The sequence below is a fragment of the Hemibagrus wyckioides genome, linkage group LG25 (genome assembly GCF_019097595.1).
Source record: "Hemibagrus wyckioides isolate EC202008001 linkage group LG25, SWU_Hwy_1.0, whole genome shotgun sequence".
Classification (NCBI taxonomy): Eukaryota; Metazoa; Chordata; class Actinopteri; order Siluriformes; family Bagridae; genus Hemibagrus; species Hemibagrus wyckioides.
This window is the reverse complement of record NC_080734.1, coordinates 4636412-4661136: the sequence shown is the minus strand read 5'-3', so window position 1 is coordinate 4661136 and position 24725 is coordinate 4636412. Positions and strand designations below refer to the sequence as shown.

At 39.7% G+C, this 24725-nt stretch overlaps 2 protein-coding genes across 2 annotated transcripts; both read left to right on the top strand.

Moving 5' to 3' along the window:
• Positions 1–341: 341 nt before the first annotated feature.
• On the top strand, positions 342–6670 carry slc35f6 (solute carrier family 35 member F6). The gene is made up of 6 exons (XM_058379645.1): positions 342–511; positions 2340–2412; positions 3470–3641; positions 4120–4335; positions 4674–4784; positions 5539–6670. The coding sequence occupies exons 1-6, from the start codon at positions 435–437 to the stop codon at positions 6015–6017; spliced, it is 1128 nt and encodes a 375-aa protein (XP_058235628.1). The 5' UTR covers positions 342–434; the 3' UTR covers positions 6018–6670.
• A 2664-nt stretch (positions 6671–9334) lies between these two features.
• On the top strand, positions 9335–24595 carry ttbk2b (tau tubulin kinase 2b). Its single transcript, XM_058379597.1, has 15 exons — positions 9335–9578; positions 12992–13132; positions 15259–15406; positions 16165–16238; positions 16792–16932; positions 17094–17198; positions 17816–17881; positions 18033–18125; positions 18374–18499; positions 18596–18753; positions 18874–19069; positions 19201–19412; positions 20103–20550; positions 20805–21454; positions 21981–24595. Exons 2-15 carry the CDS (start codon positions 13064–13066, stop codon positions 22288–22290), a joined length of 2796 nt encoding a protein of 931 aa, XP_058235580.1. The 5' UTR covers positions 9335–9578; positions 12992–13063; the 3' UTR covers positions 22291–24595.
• The last annotated feature ends 130 nt before the right edge of the window (positions 24596–24725 follow it).

The window sequence follows — 24725 nt, the reverse complement described above, 5'->3', positions numbered from 1 at the left end:
TCAGTAGTAGTAGTAGTATTTAGTATCAGCAGTATTCAGTAGTAGTAGTATTTAGTATCAGCAGTAGTATTAGTAGTATTCAGTAGTAGTAGTACTAGTAGTATTCAGTAGTAGTAGTAGTATTTAGTATCAGCAGTAGTAGTAATAGTAGTAGTAGCAGTAGTATAAGTAGTATTCAGTAGTAGTAGTAGTATTCAGTAGTAGTAGTAGTATTCAGTAGTAGTAGTATTCAGTAGTAGTAGTAGTAGTAGAAGTAGTTGTCGAAATTGCACCGCTCTCAGACCTAGAACCGGAGTTGAAGTCTGGTGACGCGTCACCTGACCTTGTAGTCATGTGATCTGTGGCGACATTGTTAGCTTCGAGAGTGAAGGAGGAAAGCAGGGAGCAGCTAAAACACCGTGTCTAATGCTGGCTCTGTTCATTAGGAGTTCATCATGGCTTGGACGAAGTACCAACTCTTTCTGGCTGGTTTAATGCTCACTACGGGCTCCATCAACACTCTGTCCGCAAAGTAAGTTCTTTATATTTTATCATGTTCATGTCTTTTTCTTCTGTTTGGTCTTGATCAGCCGCATTGCATTCAGTTGTTTATTAGCGGCATTTAATATATTTAGCCGTGTATTTCAGGAGACATAATGTTAGTGTTTTTAATATTTTTAGGAAAATGTTAACATGTGATTAGAGTTAGAAATGTCAGAGAAGAAATTTCATTTAGTGTTTTTTGATAAACACACACGGAATTTCTAAAGGAGAAGGTTGTGTGGGGGGGGTGACTCGTATATAAAAAATGAATTGTTTGATTATTTGAAAGCATATACGTTATAAAATATACTAACAAAACTAAATCAGTGTATTAACTTATAAAACAATAATATTTTTCGAGCTGTGTTTAGAAAAACACGAATATCACGGTTTGGAAGACCCCTACAGCGGACCGTACCATTTCTTGTTGACAGCGATTTACCTGCTTATTCCATGTGGTATAATGGAAATAAGCCTTTTAAATATCTGTAAAAGAAAATGGTTAATTGCTAATTAGCTGTCTAGGTTTAATTTAGTCTTTCAAAATAAATCATTAAAGATATTGATATATCATGAGCCAAGGACAAATGACCGTTTACATACCCTTAGGTAATTCACACAGTACCACATACATGGTGCATTTTGTAATCTATGTGATTAATAGAAATTAAATGATTTATCCCCTGTGTATGGTTAGGAGAGTCATTTGAGATGGTTCTCTCTTTACGTTCTTGCTTAACGCTTTGTCCAGCAGTCCTGCGTGCACATGGACAATGCTGAGTGTGCAGTCCGATAACCACTAAACATATGACATTATATTGCTGATATGGCTGGATTTGGTTTTTTATGACGCAGTATTTGCATCGTCAGTGGATCTTTGTCAAGCATATTTGACTAAACAGTATGCGAACATTTCATCCAGAACAAAAACCTGAATGTCTTTTTATTCAGCAAGTGTGTCTGTAACATGAGCTTCTTTTCAACAGTCAGAAAGTGATACAGATATCGAAAGTCAAAGTGAAAGGATGAAATAGGAGAAGAAAGTATTTCTCATCTCAGGTAGAGACTGGTTACTTTTTCTATATTAGGTAATGTTTTGTTCACACCCTTAGCAACAGGTAATTCAAAGCACATGGCAGTCACGCTCCTTTTTAATAGCCTGTCTGTGAGAGAGAGACAAGATTCCCATCATGAGATGAGACGAGATGAGAGGTCACGAGTGCTTGACCTTAATCAAAGTCTAACTGCTGTTCGGAGAGAAAGCCGATCACTCATGTGAAGCTCTCGTCAGCAGGATTTGACTTGACGTCTGGCTTGAGTAAATGGCGTTATCTCTTTAATCTGAAAGAGCCATTAATGATCAGACAAAAGGGAAAAAAGTGGCTTGTTTCAGCTTAAAGTTCTACACAAAGCCACTGACACGTCGATGAAGTCATTACTGCATGGCTGGCTGTTTTCTTATCCGCATTTTTCCACCTATTATCCTGTTTTCTTTCCTTTAACACCTGAAAGTCTATAGTGGACTTCAGACAGAGTGCACAACATCTAGAAATCGGTCAATAGGAGTTCACAAGCAGCCTTCACATGACATAAAACAATCTCCAGTAAACAAATTACATTCAGCTGAAAAGTCTGAAAAGCTGTGATATTTTTTTTCCTCCATTTGGTCACATCTTTGTTTCCCCTTTTTATTCACATCAGCAAGAAAATCATTTCATTTGATGTCCGGCGACAGCAAAACAGTCCCTTGCTTTTAAAAGATTATTGTGATGATTAAATATGTGACTAAAATTCGTATATATTCATTATTTTAACAGATGGGCTGACATGTTTTCCGCTCCTGGCTGCTCTGGTGCTCCTCTTCACAGCTTCTCACATCCTTTCCTGCAGGTAATATTCCCTTTTTAAAAAAATTATATTTTTATTTATAATGACTCACTAGCTGGATTTCTGCCAGTGCTAATTATCAGGTTTTTAATTAGATGCATCCATCATCGTTTATTTGTGATGCATCCAGATGTCCTGTTTCGTTAAAGTTACTACCTGGAAGTATTTTTTTATTTATTTATGTATTATAATTTTTTTATCTTTATTCATTTTTATTTGTTCATTTTTTTTATCTTTACATGCCCAGACATATTTAATTCCTCTTGGACCTCAGCAATTAAGAATAGTCATTTTATTTATTAAGGAATGACACATTAAAGTTTTTATCCATTAAAAGTTGCATTACATGCTGTGTCATGTGCATCAATCTAGTTAGAAACAGTATTTCCTCAACAAGCTTCTCTTAAATTCTTTCATATATTTATGGCATTCGACAGGCCTGCTTATCTGCGGCGACTCGCAGAAGACTTACAGAAGTTATTAAGATGAAATAAATGTGATTATAATTTTCTGGAGATAGCGCAGAGAGTCGGGAAGACGTCGGAAACTTGCCGACATCCGAGACTCCTGGCGTTAACGTTAAGTAAACTTCACCGTGTCAACGATTACACCCGATTTTATTCTGTCGTATCATGTGAGGTCCCTGTGTTATTAGTTTCTATTGAAAGTATAACGTAATATAATCAGCTTAGAGTTGAGGAAAATGTTAATCTCTTTAATTACAAGTGTCAGTAATGTGACTGATTAAAGAAAGAGAGGAAGAGAGCGCTGACTGAGTCACGAAACGTGATGAACAGATCGGCTATCAGATGAAAGAGGAAGGCGATCTTTTCGAAATAGTGCGGCTTGTGTCGTCGTCGGGATACAAACTCGTGACGATCGAGCTTGGCTTGTTCTTACTCATGTTCCCTCTTCTGAACCTCGGTATCATCAGTTCGTCCCGCTGCTACAGAGTGACCGAGAGTGAGAGCTGCTGACTCATCCTTTTCTCAACATGTCTTCTGCTTTGTTCTGTCCACTCTTTACACTCACCCCCGTCTTTCTGACCACATCTCTCCAGGCTGTGTGCATGTTTTTGGGTGAGCTGAGCTGCCTCGCTGTTTTCTACATCCTCATCTGCCACGACCGGAGCAGACCAGTGCCCACAATAGAACCAGGTCAGAGCTTCAACCCCCTCCTCTTCCTCCCACCCGCGATCTGTGACATGGCAGGAACCTCCATCATGTATGTTGGTAAGCAGGAAACGATTTTACCTCTGTGTGTGTGTGTGTGTGTCAATCTCACATATCTTGGCTTAACCAGCTTCTCTCATATATCTCATGAATAAATAAAGCACAGATACTTTGCCTCAACTGTGAAATTCTTAAAAAAGAAATTCTGTCCATTTTAGTTGACAATTAGAATTTAAATATGAAATTTTTAGAATAATGGCTTTAAAACTGAACTTTTATACATCATAAATGGGAGCAAAGTAAAAGAGCCAAAACATAAATACTAACATAGTAAAGTGTTAACATGGTGACAGTTTTGTGGTAAAATTTGTTCTCTTTCTCTCTGTTGCTCTCTCTCTCTTTCTCTCTCTGTCACTCTCTTTCTCTCTCTCTCTGTCGCTCTCTTTCTCTCTGTTGCTCTCTTTCATTCTCTCGCTCTCTCTCTCTCTCTCTGTCGCGCTCTCTCTCTCTCTTTCTCTCACTCTCTCTCCACATCTAGCACTAAACATGACCAGTGCCTCCAGTTTCCAGATGTTACGAGGAGCGGTGATCATCTTCACCGGGCTGCTGTCCGTAGCGTTTCTGGGTCGTCGGCTGGCGGCCAGTCAGTGGATCGGGATTCTGATCACCATCCTGGGCCTGGTGGTGGTCGGACTTGCCGATTTCGTGAGCGGGAACAGAGACGGTGAACACAAGCTCAGTGATGTTATCACAGGTACACGCGAGGCTTAAACCTTCCTTATATGTCTTTTATTATTCCATTTCTGCAGGGGAATTATTTTCATTGCACAGTGGTTACAATTAAATATTTCGCTGCACATCAGGTTCTAACATTCAAAGGAAGGTCATGAGAACACTGGTTTTACTTGAGGAAGGGGCAGGGCTTGTAGAGCTTGTAGAGCATTTTAATTTGTATATTAATAAAATCTGCAGTCTGGTGTTTGTTTTTAGTGTTCTTTCATATCATGACATATGATTTATTATATTTATGATTTAACATGTTTTCTAACAATATCATCTTTAAAATGAAATCCTGTGTTCTTTGGTCTGCAGGTGACCTTTTGATAATCATGGCGCAGATCATCGTGTCGGTACAAATGGTCCTGGAGGAGAAGTTTATTTATAAGCACAACGTTCATCCTCTAAAAGCAGTCGGGACTGAAGGTAAAGTTTCAAAGCGAAATAGAAATTCTGTCCAATGCCGATTTACTTTAAAAATCCCTTAAAAATACTTGCAGCATAATTGATCATCCCTGCTCTGTATTTATTCATCTAAATTAAAGCATAAGTATGTGTGGAAAAACATTATATTTTATATTGTGTACTTTTGAATACATATAGATTATTTAATTTTTTTTTATATTTATTTTTCTTGTAATCTGAAGCATTAATAAAGTTCTAGCTCATCTTATATTATCCATGAGTTAAAAAAAATACATTTTTACTTTAGTTGATGTTTGTAATTCATTTATTTATTTGAATGAATGTGAATGGAATGCTGTTTTTCATTGGCAAATTTCTTAAATGAGACTGAAATAACATTAGTAACATTCTGTATTTTAATTAAAAATTTATTCATAAATAAATGTGATCCCAACAAACCTTATATAATGGGGGGGTGGGTATATGTTAGGTATATTAGAAACATAGGTATATATTTCTAATAATTTTTTTCTGTAGCAACCGTGTACAGAGGGTTGCATATGGAGAACCTTACACATAGTCTACGATTAATAATTGTAATCAGCCTGTCATAATTAATTAATATGTAAAGTTATTTCATGTAGTCTATTAAGATGATTTAAAGGAAGCGTAATGTAAAGCATCAATTTTGTAATCACAAACTATTTATTTTTAAGTAGTTAATTCCGACAACAGCGAATAAAACCTACGTCCTCTTGTCTCTCGTCTGTCCTAGGCTTTTTTGGTTTCGTCATCTTGACCATCCTCCTCATCCCCATGTTCTACATCCCGGCCGGGAACTTCGGCAGCAACCCAAGGCAGGTTCTGGAGGACGCACTGGATGCTTTCTGCCAGATCGGCCACAAGCCTCTGATCATCCTGGCACTGCTGGGCAACACGGTGAGCATTGCCTTCTTTAACTTCGCCGGCATCAGCGTGACCAAGGAGATCAGCGCCACCACACGCATGGTGCTGGACAGCCTGCGCACGCTGGTCATCTGGGTGGTGAGCCTGGCCCTGGGCTGGGAGTCATTCCACGGGCTGCAGATCCTCGGCTTCCTCATCCTGCTGCTGGGCACGGCGCTCTACAACGGACTCCACAAACCAGTGATGGCCAGACTGCCCTGCTGGTCCGCAGAGCAGGAGACAGACACGGGAGACGCTGGTGAGAGAGAGAGACTGCTCGGCGCAGAGAAAGCTGCACAGGAGAGTTAACGATGAACGGAAATGGACTCAATGGAGTTTTCGACTCAGCCTTCTCCATTTTCCGCTCGAGCGCTGAACGGACTCGATGTGTTTGGACTTCCAGGGAACATTTTCAACTCTGAAAATCTCTGGGTTTTGTATTTTTAATTTTTGGAAATTTTTTTGGTGATAATCACTGACAAGCACACTGAGCTGTTACTTTAGTTTCATTTTTGTCACTTGATTATTAATTTTTTTTTTTTTTTTTTATTTCTCATAATGCCATAATAATTTGACCAACGGTTTAAAAAGGGATAATGAAAAGTTTTGGTTATTTTAACATTTTAAACATTTTTTACTAAATAATTTTAGTATTCTTGAGGGCAAAATACTGATTATTTTTAGTCGATATGTGTAATGTGGCACCTTTTTCAAAAGTGGGCATTTTTATTTCCTCTTTAACTTGGCATGTTATATGTATTTTTTATAACAGACAGTACTCAATGTATCAGTCAGTATAACAGTGTTAACACTACTAGATATTAAACTGAGGTAAAACGGTGAGATTCAGTCATTATCAACATGAATAAGAACCTCCAAGTCTTTGTTCTGTTACTTGAATATCGATGGCTTATAATGTTTGGTGTGAATCTCAGTTTTAATTAAATCACCTCTTCATTTTCTCTTGGTCTCCCTGTTCTTTATTTATTTAAGCCAGAGGAATTCTTTGAAAGGGGAAAAACTTTTATAGGTCACTTGGCAATTTACCTATAAATATTAACATTCTATGCTGTTATATTTAGTATTTATAAACTAGATTTATTTGTTCAGTAATAATATGATGGAGAATTAAAATATATATTTGGTATTTGAGGAAGGATTTAGAATAGAAGTTCAGTAGATTTAACGCTGTGTGATCAGAAAGGAAATACAGTATATTTAATATGCTATATTGCCAAAAGTTTTGGGACACCCCTCCAAATCTTTTAACTCAGGTGTTGTTTTTCAGGGGTTGGGCTCGGCCCATTAGTTCCAGTGAAAGGAACTCTTAATGATTCAGCTTCATACTAATATTTTGGACAATTTCATTTGGGGATGACCCCTTCCTGTTCCAACATGAATGCACACCAGTGTAAAAAGGTCCATAAAGACACCTTTGGGATGAATTAGAGTGGAGACTGTGAGCCAGGCCTTCTCATCCATGTGCTGTGGATGAATTTTTTTCTGGAGGAACTAATAGGTCAGTGTAGTTTCTGAGTTCATTATAGACTTAACACTAATTCCATCCTGTTGAAAGCTGACTGATGCAACGGCAGTTCAGAGACAGCGTGATAGTCTCCGAGTGGTTCTATACACAGCAATCCCCTGGGTCACAGGCTGTCCATGCAGATCTATCCCCAGCTGCACTGAGCACCACTAAGTGACGAGACTCCAACCAGGGGTAGAGCATCTGGATGGATCGGGCAGGTCCAGAAGGAAGAAGTGGTCACCCTAGGAACTCAAAACACTGGGATGTATAACCTGACAGAGAGAGAGAGTTGTCTTGTTTTTGTGACAAATATCTACTTTGATTTCAATAGAATGTAACATTTTGTCATATGGCTTGGGATGATTTAAACAGACATGTTTGTTTTTCTGGTGAGAAAGGGCATCCATCCAGCCACCCTACCTCCTACCCCATAGCCTAGACATGTAAAGAATTGAAAAGTTGCTTGGTGCTTACTAGATATTTCTACAGCTCCATTAATGTTGCTGAAGGTTTTCCTGGCTTTCCTGATTAATCCTGATTCTTGTTCTTCTGTCAAGTTAGGAAGGATGTCCAGGTCTTGGTGAGGTCACTCACTGTGGTGCCACATTTTCTCTACTTGTTTTGATGACCTTCACACTGTTGTGGAAATTTTTTCTACCCCTCGCCTCACTGATATGTTTGGTTACAATAAGATCCCACGCATGCTTCATAAGCTCTTTGTGGGCCATGGCATCAGCAGAAACTCCTACAGAATCAGCTGACTTTTATTTCTGATGAATCAGAATTGCTTCACTGATGACATGGGTATGATAATTACTTTGGCACATGAGTTTGAATGTGGTTAAATCTGAGCACAGTCACACGGGTGTGCACTCTGACGCCACCAGGTTACTGCATGTTTGATTTCTTTGTTCTATAATGCTTATATTTGCTTTTCAGCTGACTTTTGCTGGTTCTTTCTCTATATTGCATTAAAGGTGACAAAAGTTAAACTATCAAGTGGTTTCATTCTTTTTAATATAAAAAACAACTGTGTGTAGACTTTTTTTTAAAGATCCACTGAATATTACACATAAAGGAGTGTCTGGAATCTGGGCAGCATACCATTCAAATCATTTAAGGTACAAAATTAGACATAAAAAGACCTTAATTAGCTTTTAGAGTAAAGCTTTAAGGTTTTTTTCAGCATATAATCTTGCAATGCATGTGTAGGTGCAATACAATGCAATACACTATATTGCCAAACGTTGTATTGTGTTGTTTTTCTCATAATGCCCAGACACTTTGGACAATTTCATGCTCCCAACTTTGTGGGAACAGTTTGGGGATGACCCCTTCCTGTTCCAAAATGACTGTACACCAGTGCACAAAGCAAGATTCATGAAAACATGGATGAGTGAGTTTGGTGTGGAGGAACTTCACAGAGTCCTGACCTCAAACTGATAGAACACCTTTGGGATGAATTAGAGAGGAGTCTGTGAGCCAGACCTTCTTGTCCAACATCACTGCCTGACCTCACAAATGCGATTCTAGTGGAATGGTCAAAAATTCCCATAAACACACTCCTAAACCTTGTGGAAAGCCTTCCCAGAAGCTGTTATAGCTGCAAAAAGCGGACCAACTCCATATTACATTCATGTTCATGTAAAGGCAGACGTCCCAGTTTTGGTCTGGCTCACAGTCTCCACTCTAATTCATCCCAAAGGTCTTCTATGGGGTTGTGGTCAGCACAGTGACCAGTCAGGCCAGTCAAGTTCCTATACACCAAACTCTCTCATCCATGTCTTTATGGACCTTGCTTTGGTCACTGGTGTGCAGTCATGTTGGAACAGGAAGGGGTCATCCCCAAACTGTTCTTACAAAGTTGGGAGCATGAAATTGTCCAAAATGTCTTGGTATGAAGCTGAAGCATTAAGAGTTCCTTTCACTGGAACTAAGGGGCCGAGACCAACGCCTGAAAAACAACACCTGAATTCAATGATTTGGAGGGTTGTCCCAAAACTTTTGGCAATATAGTGTATCAATATTACAAGTAGAATAATTTTTATGTATGATTAAGAAATCCTGGTTAGAGGAGTCTCCGTGACGTCACAGCCTGGCAGCAGCGCGCGCTCGATGGGAGAGATGAGACGGCTCTAAAGGCGCTGCGAAACGCCGTCAATTCATTTAGCCACGTTTATTATTCTTTTTTTTTTTTATTCCATATGTATATATATTTTTAGATTTTGATTTTCGGTATGAAATTAACATGCCACCTTTATTGAATCGCCACGGCATGTGGACAGCTTAATAATGTTTTCAAGCGGCACCTCGGGCTCGGATTGCGGCAGCTGCAGATGAAGGTAACTGCTTTCAGTAACGCTAGCCGTTATTCTTTCCTATCCCTACCCGTTTTCTGGAAAGTCCCGCCTTCCTCGCTGGGATTGGTTGATAACAAGCGTTTCCCGAGCTTCGATTGGCGTTTAGTTCGTATTTACAAGCTGCCAACCAATGGCATGCGTCGGATCAGAATATCGGTGGGAAAATCTCCTAAGCTAACTAAATAATACGGCTTATTTTTTTTTTGCTAAATATGAAGCAAATGAGCACGCTGCTGGTGTTTTTCTGTAAAGAAACATGAATTTTGTGGTCCATGATCTCAGAGCGATTTCAGTAACATAGTAGGTAAAAATAAGACAAAATAAATGTCACTAGCAAGCTAGCAAAAGACAAAAAACGTGATTCAGTGCTAATAAACGCCATGTAGCAATATAGCTAATCAGCTAGCTAGGTATTTAAATAAAATTAACACTAGCCCGCTTTTAGTCCACTAGATATGTATATAGCGCTAAAAGTGCGTTGCCAAGGTTACACTCCTCCCTATGAACGTGGGTAAGTTAGCTAGCTGAACAGGGACTAGCTGTAAATAACAAGACTTAGCTAGCTGCTGTGATTTTAGCCTGCGACTGTGTGACCTTTGAGATTTAAGATAAAATGAAATAGTGAATAATATGGAGATTTGTTCACAAGCTGCAGTGTAAAGGATGACTTGCCGTCTTGAGCATCTTCTCCAGCCGCAGTGGGAAACTTCTCAGCAGGCTTCATGCTGAACAAACAGCGTCTGCGGTTTTAGGGGTTTTTAATTGATTCAAGGCAACATTCCTGTGTTTAAGGCATTGTTTTTTTCCCCCAACAGCTGTTTTAAAATTAGTCTTCATTAAATTCAGTTTAATTTCAGTCCTATTTCACTTCTATTTTTTTCCCCCTAGCCAAAATGTTTTAGGAGGCTCGTACAGTTGTGCTCGTGCCTTTTCTCTCTTAATTTCTCTTCTTAAAGACGTAAGTGATGCTAGGAAACAGATTATATTTATTTATATGTTTTCAGAAGTAAATAACACTTGAAATGCTTGCAAGAAAGCTGAAAGAAAGATTAAAAGGGGGAAAATAAATAAATAAACAAAGAACAGTGCTAATGTGTTGCTAGGGTTGTTAGGTGTTATGGGGTATTTATTTTTGGGGCTTTTGGGGGAATTGAACAGACATGTGGTATCTATATTTCCACTTGGGATGATTAAAAGTCACAGGGGTATGTATTGTTTGAGTTTGGGGCATTTAGAAGTCAGTGGGGGTATTTCTGTCTGGGTTTGGGGTAAATCAGAGGTCAGAGGGTTATTTTCTATATTGGCTCTCTCCGAGGCAGTTAGGGTGATATTTATATATTTGGGTTTGGGGTAATTAGAAGTGACAGGGTATATGTTATTTGGTTTTTGAGGCATTTAGTAGTGAGGGGGTTATTTTAGTTTGGGCAAATCAAAGCTTACAGGGTGTTTATATTTTTGGTTCTGAGGCAATAAGCCGTCAGAGTGATATTTCGATTTCGGTTTGGGGCAGTTAGAGATGATAGGGTATTTATTTTTGGGTTTTGGGGCAGTTGAGAGACAGGGGGTTGTTTATGCATATGCAGGGTGATATTTCGATTTGGGTTTGGGGTAGTTAGAGATGATTGGGTATTTATTTTTGGGTTTTAGGAGGGCTATTATTACTAACTGTATTTCCACTTTGGGGCAATTAAAACTCACAGGGGTATGTATTGTTAACTTTAGGGTCTTAGCAGTTAATGGGTATATAAATTTGGGTTAGGGGCAATTACAGTCCACAGGGGCATTTAGTTTTGGGGAAAGTTATTGGGGCAGTTAGCAGTCAGAGGGATATTTTTGGATGGTTCTGGGCAAATCTGTCATCACTGCGTGTTTATATTTTGGTTCTGAGGCAGTTAGCAGTGTGGATGATATTTATATTTGGGTTTGGGGCAGTTACAGATGATGGGGTTTTTATTTGTGGTTTTTGGGTGGGCTATTAGGGGTCACAGGGTATTCATTTTTGTGGTGGGTGGTAACTTTATTTCTTCTGTTGGGGCGATTAAAAATCACAGGGGTATGTATTGTTAGATGTAGGGTATCTTAGCAGTCAGTGGGTATATAAATTTGGGTTTGGGGCAATTACAGTTCACATGGGCATTTATTTTTAGTAGTTAGTGAGTATTTATATATGGTTTAAATACGATTATGGATATTAATATGGGGAAAGTTGGGTATTGGGGCAGTTATCAGTCAGAGGGATTTCTGGATGGTTCTGGGCGAATCAGTGATCATGGTGTGTTTAATATTACTAAGGCAATTAACAATCAGGGTGTTTATTTTTGGGTTTTGGGGCGGTTGACAGACAGGGGGTTGTTAGTGCATGTGAGTGAACTTGTGATGTCAAAGTCTGTTTGTGTACTTTTTTATAGATGTCTGTTGCAAAAGTCAAACTTTCAGCCTAAATGATTTTTGTCCAGTTTACAACGTCTACACAGGAGACTCACCTGTCTGTGCTCTTGACCTTTTAAGGAGTTTCGTGGGTGTCGCTACATGCAAATGAGCTGTCTCACGAGCGCACTTTGCATTTGACGTGTGACCAGCTTACATAAGCTAATACACTATATTGCCAAAAGTTTTGGGACGTCTGCCTTTACACGCACATGAATGTAATACGGACTTGTCCCGCCCTTTGCAGCTATAACAGCTTCAACTCTTCACAAAACTTTTGGCAATATAGTGTATGTAGAAAATCAGCCTTTATGAATTTTTTAGTTTGGGTTAGCCTAAGCAAACAATTATACACAACATGTGTGTAACTTTTTGTGTATTTGTCCTTTTGTGTGTGTGAGTTTTATTTAATCTGTAGCATAAAAGCAATAGAACACTCAAGGTTGTGTTGATGTGAACGATGCTGTAACACCATAGCACATTTGTGTCATTGCTTAATTAACAACACTGCAATCACAATTACAGTAAATACTGATTGAACCACGGGATGAAATAGTACCTGTAAAGTATAAAATATATCTGTGATCTAAACAATTTCAGTTAGTACTAAAGTGTAGTGATTATTCTACCAACATTGATCAGAGATCTGTCTGCTGCCACAGCTGTAGCAAATGTTTTATTCTAGCTTGCCTCATGATTTACGACTAATTGTCAGTGAACATGTCTCGGTTTGGCTTTGGCAGCTTCATTCTGTGCCCTGTGTTAGTCTTGGGACTAAAAATCAGGGCAGTGTCCTTAAAGAGGTCTTACTTTTGCTTCTCAAAAGGGACGAAGTATTAATAGGTCCATCAGCTGGCAAAGTGAAGTTTCATTAAATCTTCTCCGCTGAACGTGATCCGGTACGTCTTCAGCATCCAGGAGAACTCCTCTTTAAACCCTGTGTCTTTATTGATTCCTGTGTCTTTCAGTGAGAAGCCTGCATCACTGATGCCGGATGCTGATCACCTCTGGCTGTGCTCAGTCCGTGCGTGAGCACTAAGATGAGCGGAGCGGGAGAGCAGGCCGACATACTGTCGGTGGGGAACATGGTCCGGGACCGATGGAGGGTGGTGAGTAAGGCCTACAGACTCCCAAACCACCCAGGGAAAAAAAACTCATTCTGTTCCTCACCATATACATATAAAAACAAAAAACTATATATGTGTGGACAAAAATATTAGTACCACTAGACTTAAAATAAAACAAATTACCCCAGAAAAGTGTTCACAAATGATTTCAGACTATTACTTTTACCATATTTTAAATGTATCCAGGTAACAGAGTGGTTTTAAAAGGCTCCTTTTTTGCTGGCAAAAACTAGAGAAAAAAATGCATTTTCAAATTGTAAGTGGACGTAGCCTTATTCCGCTGTGGATATCAGGACTGAACGTGGTAAATGGAGGAAAAAGCAGAGAATGGACTAAGGAGATGAGGATCAATGTCATAGCCAAGGATCCTCAACGTAAAGGTTACAAAAGATCATTTCTAAAGAGGTTTATGTTCCCATGAATACGGTTCACAAAATTATAAGGACTTTTAAGGTCAGTGGGCCTGTAGGCTACATTTCCTGGATGAGGCTGCAAGAGCAAAAATAGTCCACGTGCAGATTGTTGGAATGGTTAAAAAAAGAACAGAGGAAAAATTTCAAAACGGATCCAAGTGGTCCTTCAAACTCAAAGTACAACAATTTCATTTCGCACCATCTGTCTGTGCCTGAATGAAAATGGACTTTATTGCAGAAGACCCAGGAGGAACCCTTTTCTAAAAGCAACTCACAAAAAAGGCCAGGCTGGACTTGTTGACAAACCACAGACCTTCTGGCAGAACATGCTTTAGACTGAAGAAACAAAATTAGAGCTTTCTGAAAAATCCAGTCAGCTGTATGGTTAATATAGGAGGAAAAAAAGCTTTCAAGGAAATGTGAAAAGAAAAACTTGATGTTTCTGGGTTGCTTTACAGCCTCGGGTACCAAGTGCCTTGAATCTGTGTGGGGCACAATGAAGTCTGTAGGCAATTTGGAGTGGAATATACAGCTCAGTGTCAGAAAGCTGGGCCTCAGTCCCGGGTCAGGGGTTACCCTTCGAGCAAGACAACGAACAGAAGCACACGTCAAACAGCGAGCAAGAATGAATCGGGAGGAAATGCTGGAGTGAATCTGAGTCAGGATCTGAATCTTATTAAATGTTTGTGGAAAGAGATGTAGAGAGTCTGCACTCATCAATATTGAGAGAGCTGGAGCACTTCACTAAGGAAGTGTGGCTCAGATGACCAGCAGTGTAGATATCTTATAGGAAATGTAGGAATCTTATTCAGACATACAAAAAAAATGTTAAATTACAGTCATTGCCTCCAAAGGCTGTGCTACAAAATATTAAATTAAGGGTGCCAATATTTTTGCCTATAGCATTTAAAACATTTTATTTCAAGTTAAATTGTAAATCCAAATTAAAGTGTCTGTTCTGTTTAATGTAAAAGGCATAATATTGAAAACCATGGCAATATTAAATACGGGCTTGGTTTAGAGAATATAGAGGTACCCGTATATCTGGCCATGTCTGTAAGCTGTTTGTTGCACCCAGCTCACTGCAGGTGTACAAAGCTGCATCGTCATCAAAGGCCAGAGCTCCAGACGATGCCAAATAGCTGTTTATTTATGATCTGGTGGTTGTATATGCAGCTTGTCGAATTAAATGACACACACGCATATAAGCCACACTTTTCTTCTTTTTACAGAAGCAGAGGTCAAACCAAACACGAATAAATGTCAGACCAAACCTGATCAAGATAATTCTCTGAACAAGAAAGGATGTGGGATGCGAGAGTCATAATTGTGGTTACTTTCACTTTGCGCAAGCTTTATCTCAACATCTTTGTTAGTGAGCTAATAGAAAGCTAAACATTTGAGTAATTTGCATCGCACTGTTGATTAAGAGTTTATTTAATAAAAAATAATGAGTGCCAATGTTATTATTGGTCAGTAAGGTGAAGTTCACTAAGGATATTATTTAATAAGATGTGACCGAGTAATTATATTAAGGCCACAAGTTATTTTTTCCTGCCGTGGTTTCATGAGTCAGTCAACAACTCTGTCAGTGCCTGTCGTGCAGTATAGAGAGGAATACAATTCTTCATTTCTAGGAAATATTTACAGTTCAAATACAAAGAAGAACTTCCCTCTGCACATTTTCTCCCACAGATTAAGAAGATCGGTGGTGGAGGCTTCGGAGAGATCTATGAAGTCCTGGACCAGCTGAACCAGTGCAATGTGGCTCTTAAAGTGGAGTCGGCTCAGCAACCCAAACAGGTCTTAAAGATGGAGGTGGCTGTTCTGAAGAGGCTCCAGGGTAAGAGTGCAGTCTGAAGTCCACCACATGCTCATGACTCATGATCTATACACTAGCATAATAAAGAAAGTGATTGGAGAGATGAGTTCAGAAAGAACTCTGATGCTCCTCAACCTTAGATTTAGTGTAGAGAAAGTGAGAGAGAGACAGGCAGGCAGACAGACAGACATACAAACAGAAAGGAGACAGAGAGAAAGCCAGAAAAAGAGATACAGAAAGAGGCGAAAAGACACATACAGACAGAGAGAGAGGGACAGTCAGAGAGGGAGAGACAGAAAAAGAAAGAGAGATACACAGAGGAAAAATGAGAACGAGAGAGGGGTGGGGAAAAAGAGAGATGGGGAGAGAGAGAGAGAGACAGACAGACAGACAGACATGGAGAGAGACAGAAAAACAGAAATAGAAAGACAAACACAGATAAAGAGAGATTATCATTAGTATATTTAATATATAATATCTAAAATAAATGGCAGTTATTACAAGAATGTATATAAATATTATTAAAATTCAAGAAGAAGAAAGGTTTAATCTTTTGTTTAGTGCTATTCTCATATTTAACAGAGAATGAATTAATGAATCATTTGAATGAATGTAGAATGAATGTAGAATCATTTACCAGGAGGAGCTTTGGGTTCAGTACCTGACTCCGGGACACTATATTAGTTGAAGAGTTTCTGTAGAGACTGGAGCAACTTTATCAGAGCAAATCCATATCAGACGGTCATGAAGGCTGTGCTTTTCCTTATGTTTGTACGCAGGTAAGGACCATGTCTGCCGCTTCGTCGGTTGTGGACGTAACGATCGGTTCAACTACGTGGTGATGGAGCTTCAGGTAGGTAACAATTTTTAACTAGTTTAAGAATATCATGGTATTAGTGGACCATTTAAAGGGACACAACTCAATTGTGAATAAATGAAACAATAAACAACAAACCTACAATTTTTCTTCTTCTTTAGAAAGATATTTAGGAAAAAGAAGCTGTGAGGGATAAAAAAAGAAAACAAAAAAATATGCAGAGTTGCTGAGTCCAAGAAAAGAAAGTTGTTTGGTTTAATTTGGGTCAGCAATGCCCTGTTCTTCTGTGTTTAATATCCATCGTTGAGGGAGTTTTAATGCAGTCGTATCCCTGCACTGAGAAACACAGGTCTAGATGCAGAGGGTTGAGAAATTTTTTGGGAGTCGTTGTTGAACACACAGATGAGAATGACCTTGGCGTAGGTATTGATGGATGGAATCACATTTAATCAGTAACAGTGAGGTAACTATGACAACATGACTGACCGTAACAATCTTAAACGCGACGTAAATAGAAAACCGACCATGCTGTTTGTAGGAGCTGATAACCGGCTGGTTGAATAACCATCTTATTGATCTGTAACCGCAGGGAAGGAACTTAGCCGACCTTCGGCGCACGATGAGCCACGGTACGTTTTCGCTGTCCACCACGCTCAGGCTTGGCCGACAGATTCTGGAGGCTATCGAGAGCATCCACTCAGTAGGCTTCCTGCACAGAGACATCAAACCGGTAAGCAGTGTTTTATTTCACTGTAACCTACAGACAGGCTTTAATATCATAAAATACAGTCTCCTAATGAATTAGCGCTTGGTGATTTATACTTGTGTAGAGCGTGTCGTCTCACACCACGCGCTTTACTAAATCTTCTGAGCTTTTATTTTCCTTTCTAGTCCAACTTTGCTATGGGGCGACTGAAGACTACTTGCCGAACGTGCTACATGCTCGACTTCGGTTTGGCACGGCAGTTTACAAACTCCTGTCAAGAAGTCCGTCCGGTAAGTGGTCATTATTTATATTATATTATATTATATTATATTATATTATATTATATTATATTATATTATATTATATTATATTATATTATATTATATTATATTATATTATATTATATTATATTATATTATATTAAAAGCACTCTTGAATTCTCAATTCTGATTGGCTCTAACAGTAATGCAGCTACATTCAGAGAGAGCCAATAAACAGTTACCAGTAAACAAATTAAAAGTGTGATTTTAATAATAATAAAAATCACTGATGTGGTGAAGTTTATGAAAAGGTGTCTCCAGTGTGCTGTATCAAAGCTGCCCCTGCACTCTTCCTTAGCTGGAATACACAAAGAAAAGAATTCCACTTTGCTGTCCATTATAAAATGTGTGGCCATTATAAAATCATCTTCTTCTTCAAAATAAAGATGCTTTTGACACTCATTTGTCTTCATCACATCATCCAGTTATTTTCCTGTACCAGCATAGAACAGAATGATTAATACCTTACATAAAAGTATACAGCGGCAGTAAACATACAGAACTAGTATATTGTATGTATTCTTTTGCCTCTTGTATGTATGTATGTCTTTTTTATTTTTTATTTTGTCTGTCCTTATCACTTAAAGCCTCGTCCAGTGGCAGGATTCAGGGGAACTGTGCGCTATGCCTCAATCAATGCACACAAGAACAAGGTATGTAATTTCCAGCTTTTTTTTTAACATTCCGTACCGAGGTTCATACCCCGAACATTCAAATTCACTCACAAATCATTCGAACTTTTCAGTACAGAGTCACTGCTCCAGACAGGAGTCATTTTCTTACGCATCTTCTTTCTTTGCGCAGGAAATGGGTCGGCATGATGACCTGTGGTCTCTATTTTACATGCTTGTGGAGTTTATGGTGGGTCAGCTTCCCTGGAGAAAAGTCAAGGACAAAGTATGTGACGTTTCCTCAACTTGCTTTTGGCAAATTCTTGTAATTATATAATTAAATAATTAACAGATAACAATCTGTTAGATACAGTAAATCAAGCTTGATGTATATAAAAAACTCTATGGTTTTATTTATACTATGGATAGTTAAGGCTATAGTTTTGGGTTTTTTTTCTTATTTTGCTTTTTAAAGTTTTTTTCCTGTGTATGATTTCTAGCTCATTTGTCTCCTTGTTTTTCTTTCTCACTCAGGAGCAAGTAGGAAACCTGAAGGAAACCTACGACCATCACCTCATGCTTAAACACCTTCCTGCAGAGTTTAGCGTTTTTCTCGACCACATCTCAGGCCTGGACTATTACACTAAACCAGACTATCAGGTACTTTACCAGATTTCCGTGTCGTGTACTACCGAGCTGTTAGACGCTTTCAGTGTGTCAGTGCAGTAAGAAATAAAGTACCGTGTTGTGTTCCAGCTCCTGATGTCCGTGTTTGAGAACAGTATGAAGACCTATAATGTTCTGGAGAATGATCCGTATGACTGGGAGAGGAGTGACTCAGAGGATTCACTTACAGTCGCTGCTCTAGCAACCACGGGCCAGCAGCTGACTCGACTCACACCAGCGTACTTGGGGTATGTGTATTACACACAAGACACCAGTTAGGTTAACAGTGATGCTGGGAATACAGAAGATCCTGTGTTAATTATATGCTCTGGAACGTTCTGTTATGTAACTGCTTAATATTCACACAGCATGGCCAACGCCTCTGCAATACCGGGTGACATGCAGCGCGAGAACACAGAGGATGTCCTTCAGGGCGAGCGGCTCAGTGAAGCAGACAATTGCCCGCCGATCCTGCCTCAGCACGCTCAGGGAGCTGACGTATGGGAGGAGATGGAACGTAGCCGAGAACGCAACCGCAATCACGTTCAACCGCAGATCCGAAAGGTACTAAAAATGAAAAAACTGGACGGGAAAATAAAAAAGATGCATTAGTAGTAATCAGACACACACACGTCACGTATGAAGTGCACTCACCGGTGCTTTTGTAGATAAAAGTCTGACTGTTTCTACACCAGGTGGCCAGCGAAGATGAGAGGAATAAAGAGGGCAATCAGAGCCCCAACAGCGGCTCGGCGCAGGGCTCTCCGAGGCGGGTACACTCCGAGACCTTACTCATCGACCGCGTGGCTCCGTTGTTGAGGAGGATGCGTCACAGTCACAGCATGGGCCTGGACAAGAGACTGACTCCTGAACCTAAACCTACTATTGAACGATTCCTGGAAGCCTAGTCAGTGTCACAGCAACACACAATTACAAAGCCGAGTCAGACCCTCTTTAATTTAATTTTATTACAGCTTCACTAATGAGCTCACTAGTGAAACTCACCTTTCAATGGGAACCTCTGTATCTTACTTCGTGGTCTGTTGTTGTTGCTAAAGTATATACTACAAAACCCGTTCTGTGTATTATAAGCACAAACATCACCATGTGCAGAGTCCAAATCTAAATCTATTTTAAAAAAATGCTAGTTGATCATCCACCATGCAAAAAAGCTTTTTTTCAATTTAATAGAGCATTTACTCTTGAAAATTGATTTTGTGTTAAAATCCATGGATTAACACTAGCCATTCGGCTAGGACAAAAGTATTGGCACCTTATAAAAAGATGGATATACTGAGGTAGCTGATGCTCTGCCATGGCTGAGTCACATTACATAAATAATTTGCAGCACAACACAATTATCAAGCGCTCTTTCACTGTTTAGTCATCCTTTAGTCAATCTGGTGGGTTTTTTAATCAACATACACATATGGACTTGTTCTGTGTTTTGAGTTTGTTTTGATTTATGAAAAACATTTACACAGAGCTTCACTAAAAGATTGATGAAATGATAGCCAATTGTTTTTCTTCCTCCAAGGTGAGTGTCGTGAGATTAACGGTACCTTTTCTCATATCTGCCCTTTCGTCTTATTTACAGTTTGGGAAAGCAGCGACCAGTCCTACCTCAGGAGAGGATAGGATGTCGTCCCGAGCAGGGTTCTCTAGAGGATGAAGAAGGGGCAGCCAGCAGCGGTTATGTAGCAGTGAACCTCAGCCCAGTCCCACAAGAGGGTGACTCTCAAGAGTGGGTGCTGGTGGAGCTGGAAGGAGGCAGCGGGTCTGCGTGCTCTAAACCCGACGAGGAGGAGCGCTCCACCAGCCCCCTGGCTCTGCCTCGTACCTGGTCTGACCCCCTGCCTCAGCGAGTCAGCAGCCTCAGCGGCTCAGGAGAACTCCATGCTGCTCTCTGTCACACCGGACCTCCGTTTACCCGTCTACCCGGGTTGCCAGGTCTAACAGGGATTTCTGGCATCACAGGGCTGAGAAGGCTGCCTAGTATGCAGCCAGCATCGATTGTGCACATTAACAGAAGTCAGCTAGAGCAGGTTAGTGCTCAAAATGTGCAATTCACTGGGTCTTTGTGTCTCTATATTTAAATCTGTGTTTTTTCAAAACATGCATTTCTTTTGCAGTAACTTTTTTTGAAGAAAGCCAAGAAAAGAAAGTTAATAAAATGTTTCTACAGGGTTTGGGGAATGTGTTTTATATGTTCTCAAAGCAGAGGTGTCAAAGGATGTATGTTAGAAAATTTTCATGTCAGATAAATACAAATTTTCTTTTCCGTCCCTCTTGTCTGTAGTTATCCAGCACTTTACCACAATCTATCCACCTTCAGCAGAAGGGTGAAAGTGATCCAGTCCAGGACTCTCCAGCACTCGCTGCAGAAGACGACTCCAATCATCCCCCAGTGAATTCATCACCCAAAACCTCCTCCCAGCCACCTGCCCCAGTGAATGACAAGCTGAGCCTTGCCAAACCAACAGAGAAAGACGTAGAGAGTGACTCAGGATGTCCTGATGTTGGTCCTTCTACGACTCCAAACCAGGGCGAGACAACTGGAGACACAGTCGACGCAGGCCCTGCCTCCCTGGTCCCGGCTTCTCCTCGGGAATTGTCCCCGCGGGCGAGCCGCATTCCCGTGCGTGACCCAGACTCTCCCACCAGGAGGAGTTTTGCTCCACTCTCACCCTCCCTCTCTTTATCCTGCGAGCACTTCCCATCAGCCCTGCTTCGTGACAAGTTCTCCTTCCCCTCAGAGCGAGGTTCTCGCGCGTCTGACTTCCAGGGAGATGATCTGCTCTCGCTCTCCTCCTCCTCGAGCCCACTGTCCAGCAGGAGCAAGATTCCCAGACCCATAAGTCCCACGTTGGTTCCAGACCAGTTCTCCTCTCGCTTCCTGCCACGCCCACCTCCCGGAAAACCACCCCTCCGTCCAGGGGGAGAGAACAGGTTAGAAAATGAATCTAAAAAAAAAAAGTTAACAGAAATGTAAAGAATACTAGATAGCATCGTTCCTATTACATCATTGTTTGCATCTCTTGATTCGGATTGGTCAGTGGGTGTGGATTAATTATCTAAAGCAGCATGGCTCAGAAAGCAGCTCCAACTGCAATATGGTATCGTTTCTATAGTAACAGCTTAAACAAGGGTACATTTATTTAGCATTTTTAACACGAGTCTCCAGTGTCCGCTCTTTGCAATAGAGGTAATGTTTTCCACCACAGGAAAGATGATAAGCTCCAATTCTTAAGTCTTGTTAGCTTTAAGAGAGAAAGGATTAAAGGATTTAAATCTGCAAAACGGTTAGTGCTAAATTGTTTCACGTTCTACATCATTAAATGTCATGATGAATGTATAAAAAGTATGATATGTTCTTTGTTTGTTAATATTGTTAGTGTTGACAAAAGTCTGAGTGATAACAGTCTAAAATTATTCAAATATATGAAAGTGATGCTATACCGTGTTTTTGTCCTAGGCGCAGACGTTACCGTATCCGAGCCAGCAGCACCAGCGATACGGATCTCCTCGACAACCTCACCCAGCTGATGCAAGAGCGAGGAGGCGTGGCCATATCCCGCTACCAGCGTACCACTTCCTCCATACAGCGCTCCTTAAGCTCCTCCCCTTCTCGCTTCGAGGGATGTCACAGCCAAGCGTCGCACAGCGTTTTAGGCTCGCTGCCGTCACGGATGTGCGAGGCACGAGTCAAACGCGGGGCCGGTTATTGCATTGGAGGCAGAGTAGGAAGCCCTGAGAGCAAAACCACTACCAAGGTGAACAAATAAAAGAAGAAAAGTCTTAAAGACACTATTCTGATGGACCAGTGATGACTTCATGGATTTTAAAGGACTTGTTTTAAAATTGATAATAACGAGGGTGGAAAAAAACGAACGGATAGAAGAGAGAGATGTGGAAAATTGTGGCGTGAGTGAAAATGCAAATGTAAAAAAAAAAAAAAATAATGAAGCCAACAGTGTTGGTTGAGATTACTTGAAAGCATTGTATATAAGCCATTTGATCATACCTCTGACATTCCCATACTGCACTCCACTGCTCATGACATTCGATGTTTCTTATTCGTTCTTATTCACGTTTAAAGCGTCCGTCTCTCACATATCCTCCTGTGGAAACGTTCAAGCGTCAGGATTTTTGTTCAGATTCCCTTGAGGACATGTCCACGTGCGATAATTTTCAGTTTCACGATCCTCCAAATGTAGCCGCTCGCCCGTTTGGTGTTTTTGCTTCTTTCATCATGCGCAAAAGAGCAACAAGTCTATCTTGGCTATCAAGTACAGAAAGTCTATAACTACTAGTTTAACATTATACAATAGCCTCTCTCAGGCTAATTCATCACACACTGCTGCTCTTGGTTCAGTCACACCAGAAATTATGCAAATCACAGTCTATTATCATCATCACATGATTCATACATACTATGACCTTATATTATTATGATACATAGTCAATCGGCTTCAAAGATTTGGGTCACATCTACTACCCGGGTGACACCGAGACTATCTGCTATAAAGAAAAATAAAGTTTTCAGCTCCATGGTCATCTTCTGTAACCTTAAACCTAATAAGGACTAAATATGTGTTTAGAATATTGAACAATTCCCACATAATAGCTAGATAGCTCTCACTTATCATACAGTAGCAGAGAGTTGAGACGCCAACACGTGCTTTCTATAAGCCACAGGATTTTTTCAGAAATACTGTTCATGCTACACAGGAGGAAAGCGCCGTCAGCCCTCTTCCGCATACACAGAGTATCGCTGAGCATTATTTTACAAATGATCATCATAATTGTTAGCTCTGCATACAAGCATTTACTGTAGACGTGAATATGACACAGTGCTCATGAGTACATGTTAAGCTGGGTTTAAAAAAATACATCACAGAAACCTACTTGTAAATAACAAGAAAAAATAAATAAAAATACCATGTCGCTATAAGACGTAGCTGTGAATAGCTAAGGCGTGCATCAGACCTGCGTTTTCACAGGAGTGTATTATAGACAGTACACTACATGTACAGTGTGCCAATATATTTATATCATTTTTACCTAGTCGCTTCTGGATGTTTTATTTTTATTTTTTATTTTTTTTTTTTTATTCAAAACGCTGGAATAAACATATAGTATTTGTTTTTAAAAAAATTTGTTTTTGCATACACATTTACATGATTTTTTTTTAAACATTTTTATTTAACATTCAACGTTTTTTATTATTATTTGTCTCTTGCTCTACCCATCATTCATTCTGTATAAAAATAACAACAACAACAAAAAAAACATTATGTATAGTCACATATGTTACAAGCAAGCATGTGTATATATGTATTTCAGGGAATGTACGTACTGTAAACTACGTTAATTATCATAGAATGTATTTATTTATTTATTAGACGTGTTAAGACGACAATGTAGCCCAGCTGTTTCGTTACTGAGAGGGGGGTTTTTAATCTCTCTGGCGCTCGATCAGAACGAAAGCTCTTGCCGGTTCAGACATCCGAATGGCAGATTAGCACTGTGGGGAGAATCTGTCGCTGTAGCGCTCGGATAATGTGACGAGCAAAAATCAAAAATCGGCGTGATATCGATTTAATCCAAAAAAATATATACTAGCTGTACATTTTTAATGCTTCAATGATGTGTGTCTTGTCTGGATGATGAACCAGAGCGTTGCGGAGGTGCATGTCAGATGGATTTTAAAATATTAAGAATAAGATCAAATCAGGATTATTAAAAAACTCAAGCGATCTTGTTAACATCTGTGTTCATCCCGCTGTAGCTGTGTGTGCTGTGGAGTTAGGCTAGTGCTTTTCCTCTCGATCTCTGGAAGTACGCATTTACTTTACCTCCATCAGTCGAGCCACGCTATGATATATAATATGATATATATGATATGATATAATAACACAGCCTACCATCTTTAAGCAATGTACAGAATCTAATGTGTATATAGATATAAATACGTCCCAAGAAGGGAAAAAAAGCTTCATGCTTCATGTATTTTGCTAACAAACATCATTCAGTTACCCACTACATTGGAATGTACATGTATTCATATAAACATAATAAATACTGACGTGCAAGATATCGCTGCTTCATGTTGCTCTGATTTTTTATACAAATCTCTTTTATTTCTCCTGGATTTCATTTGTTTTTTGTTTTATTTTAAAAGAAACTGGTCTTGTTTGGGGTTAAACGTGACTGGTAT

Coding starts and splice junctions, on each gene's coding strand:
- ttbk2b (XM_058379597.1), top strand. CDS start 13,064: ATGAGCGGAGCGGGAGAGCAGGCCGACATACTGTCGGTGGGGAACATG. Junction 17,882..18,032: donor TCAATGCACACAAGAACAAG/GTATGTAATTTC, acceptor TTCTTTGCGCAG/GAAATGGGTCGGCATGATGA. Junction 19,413..20,102: donor GAACGATTCCTGGAAGCCTA/GTCAGTGTCACA, acceptor TCTTATTTACAG/TTTGGGAAAGCAGCGACCAG.
- slc35f6 (XM_058379645.1), top strand. CDS start 435: ATGGCTTGGACGAAGTACCAACTCTTTCTGGCTGGTTTAATGCTCACT. Junction 512..2,339: donor ATCAACACTCTGTCCGCAAA/GTAAGTTCTTTA, acceptor TTATTTTAACAG/ATGGGCTGACATGTTTTCCG. Junction 4,785..5,538: donor AAAAGCAGTCGGGACTGAAG/GTAAAGTTTCAA, acceptor CGTCTGTCCTAG/GCTTTTTTGGTTTCGTCATC.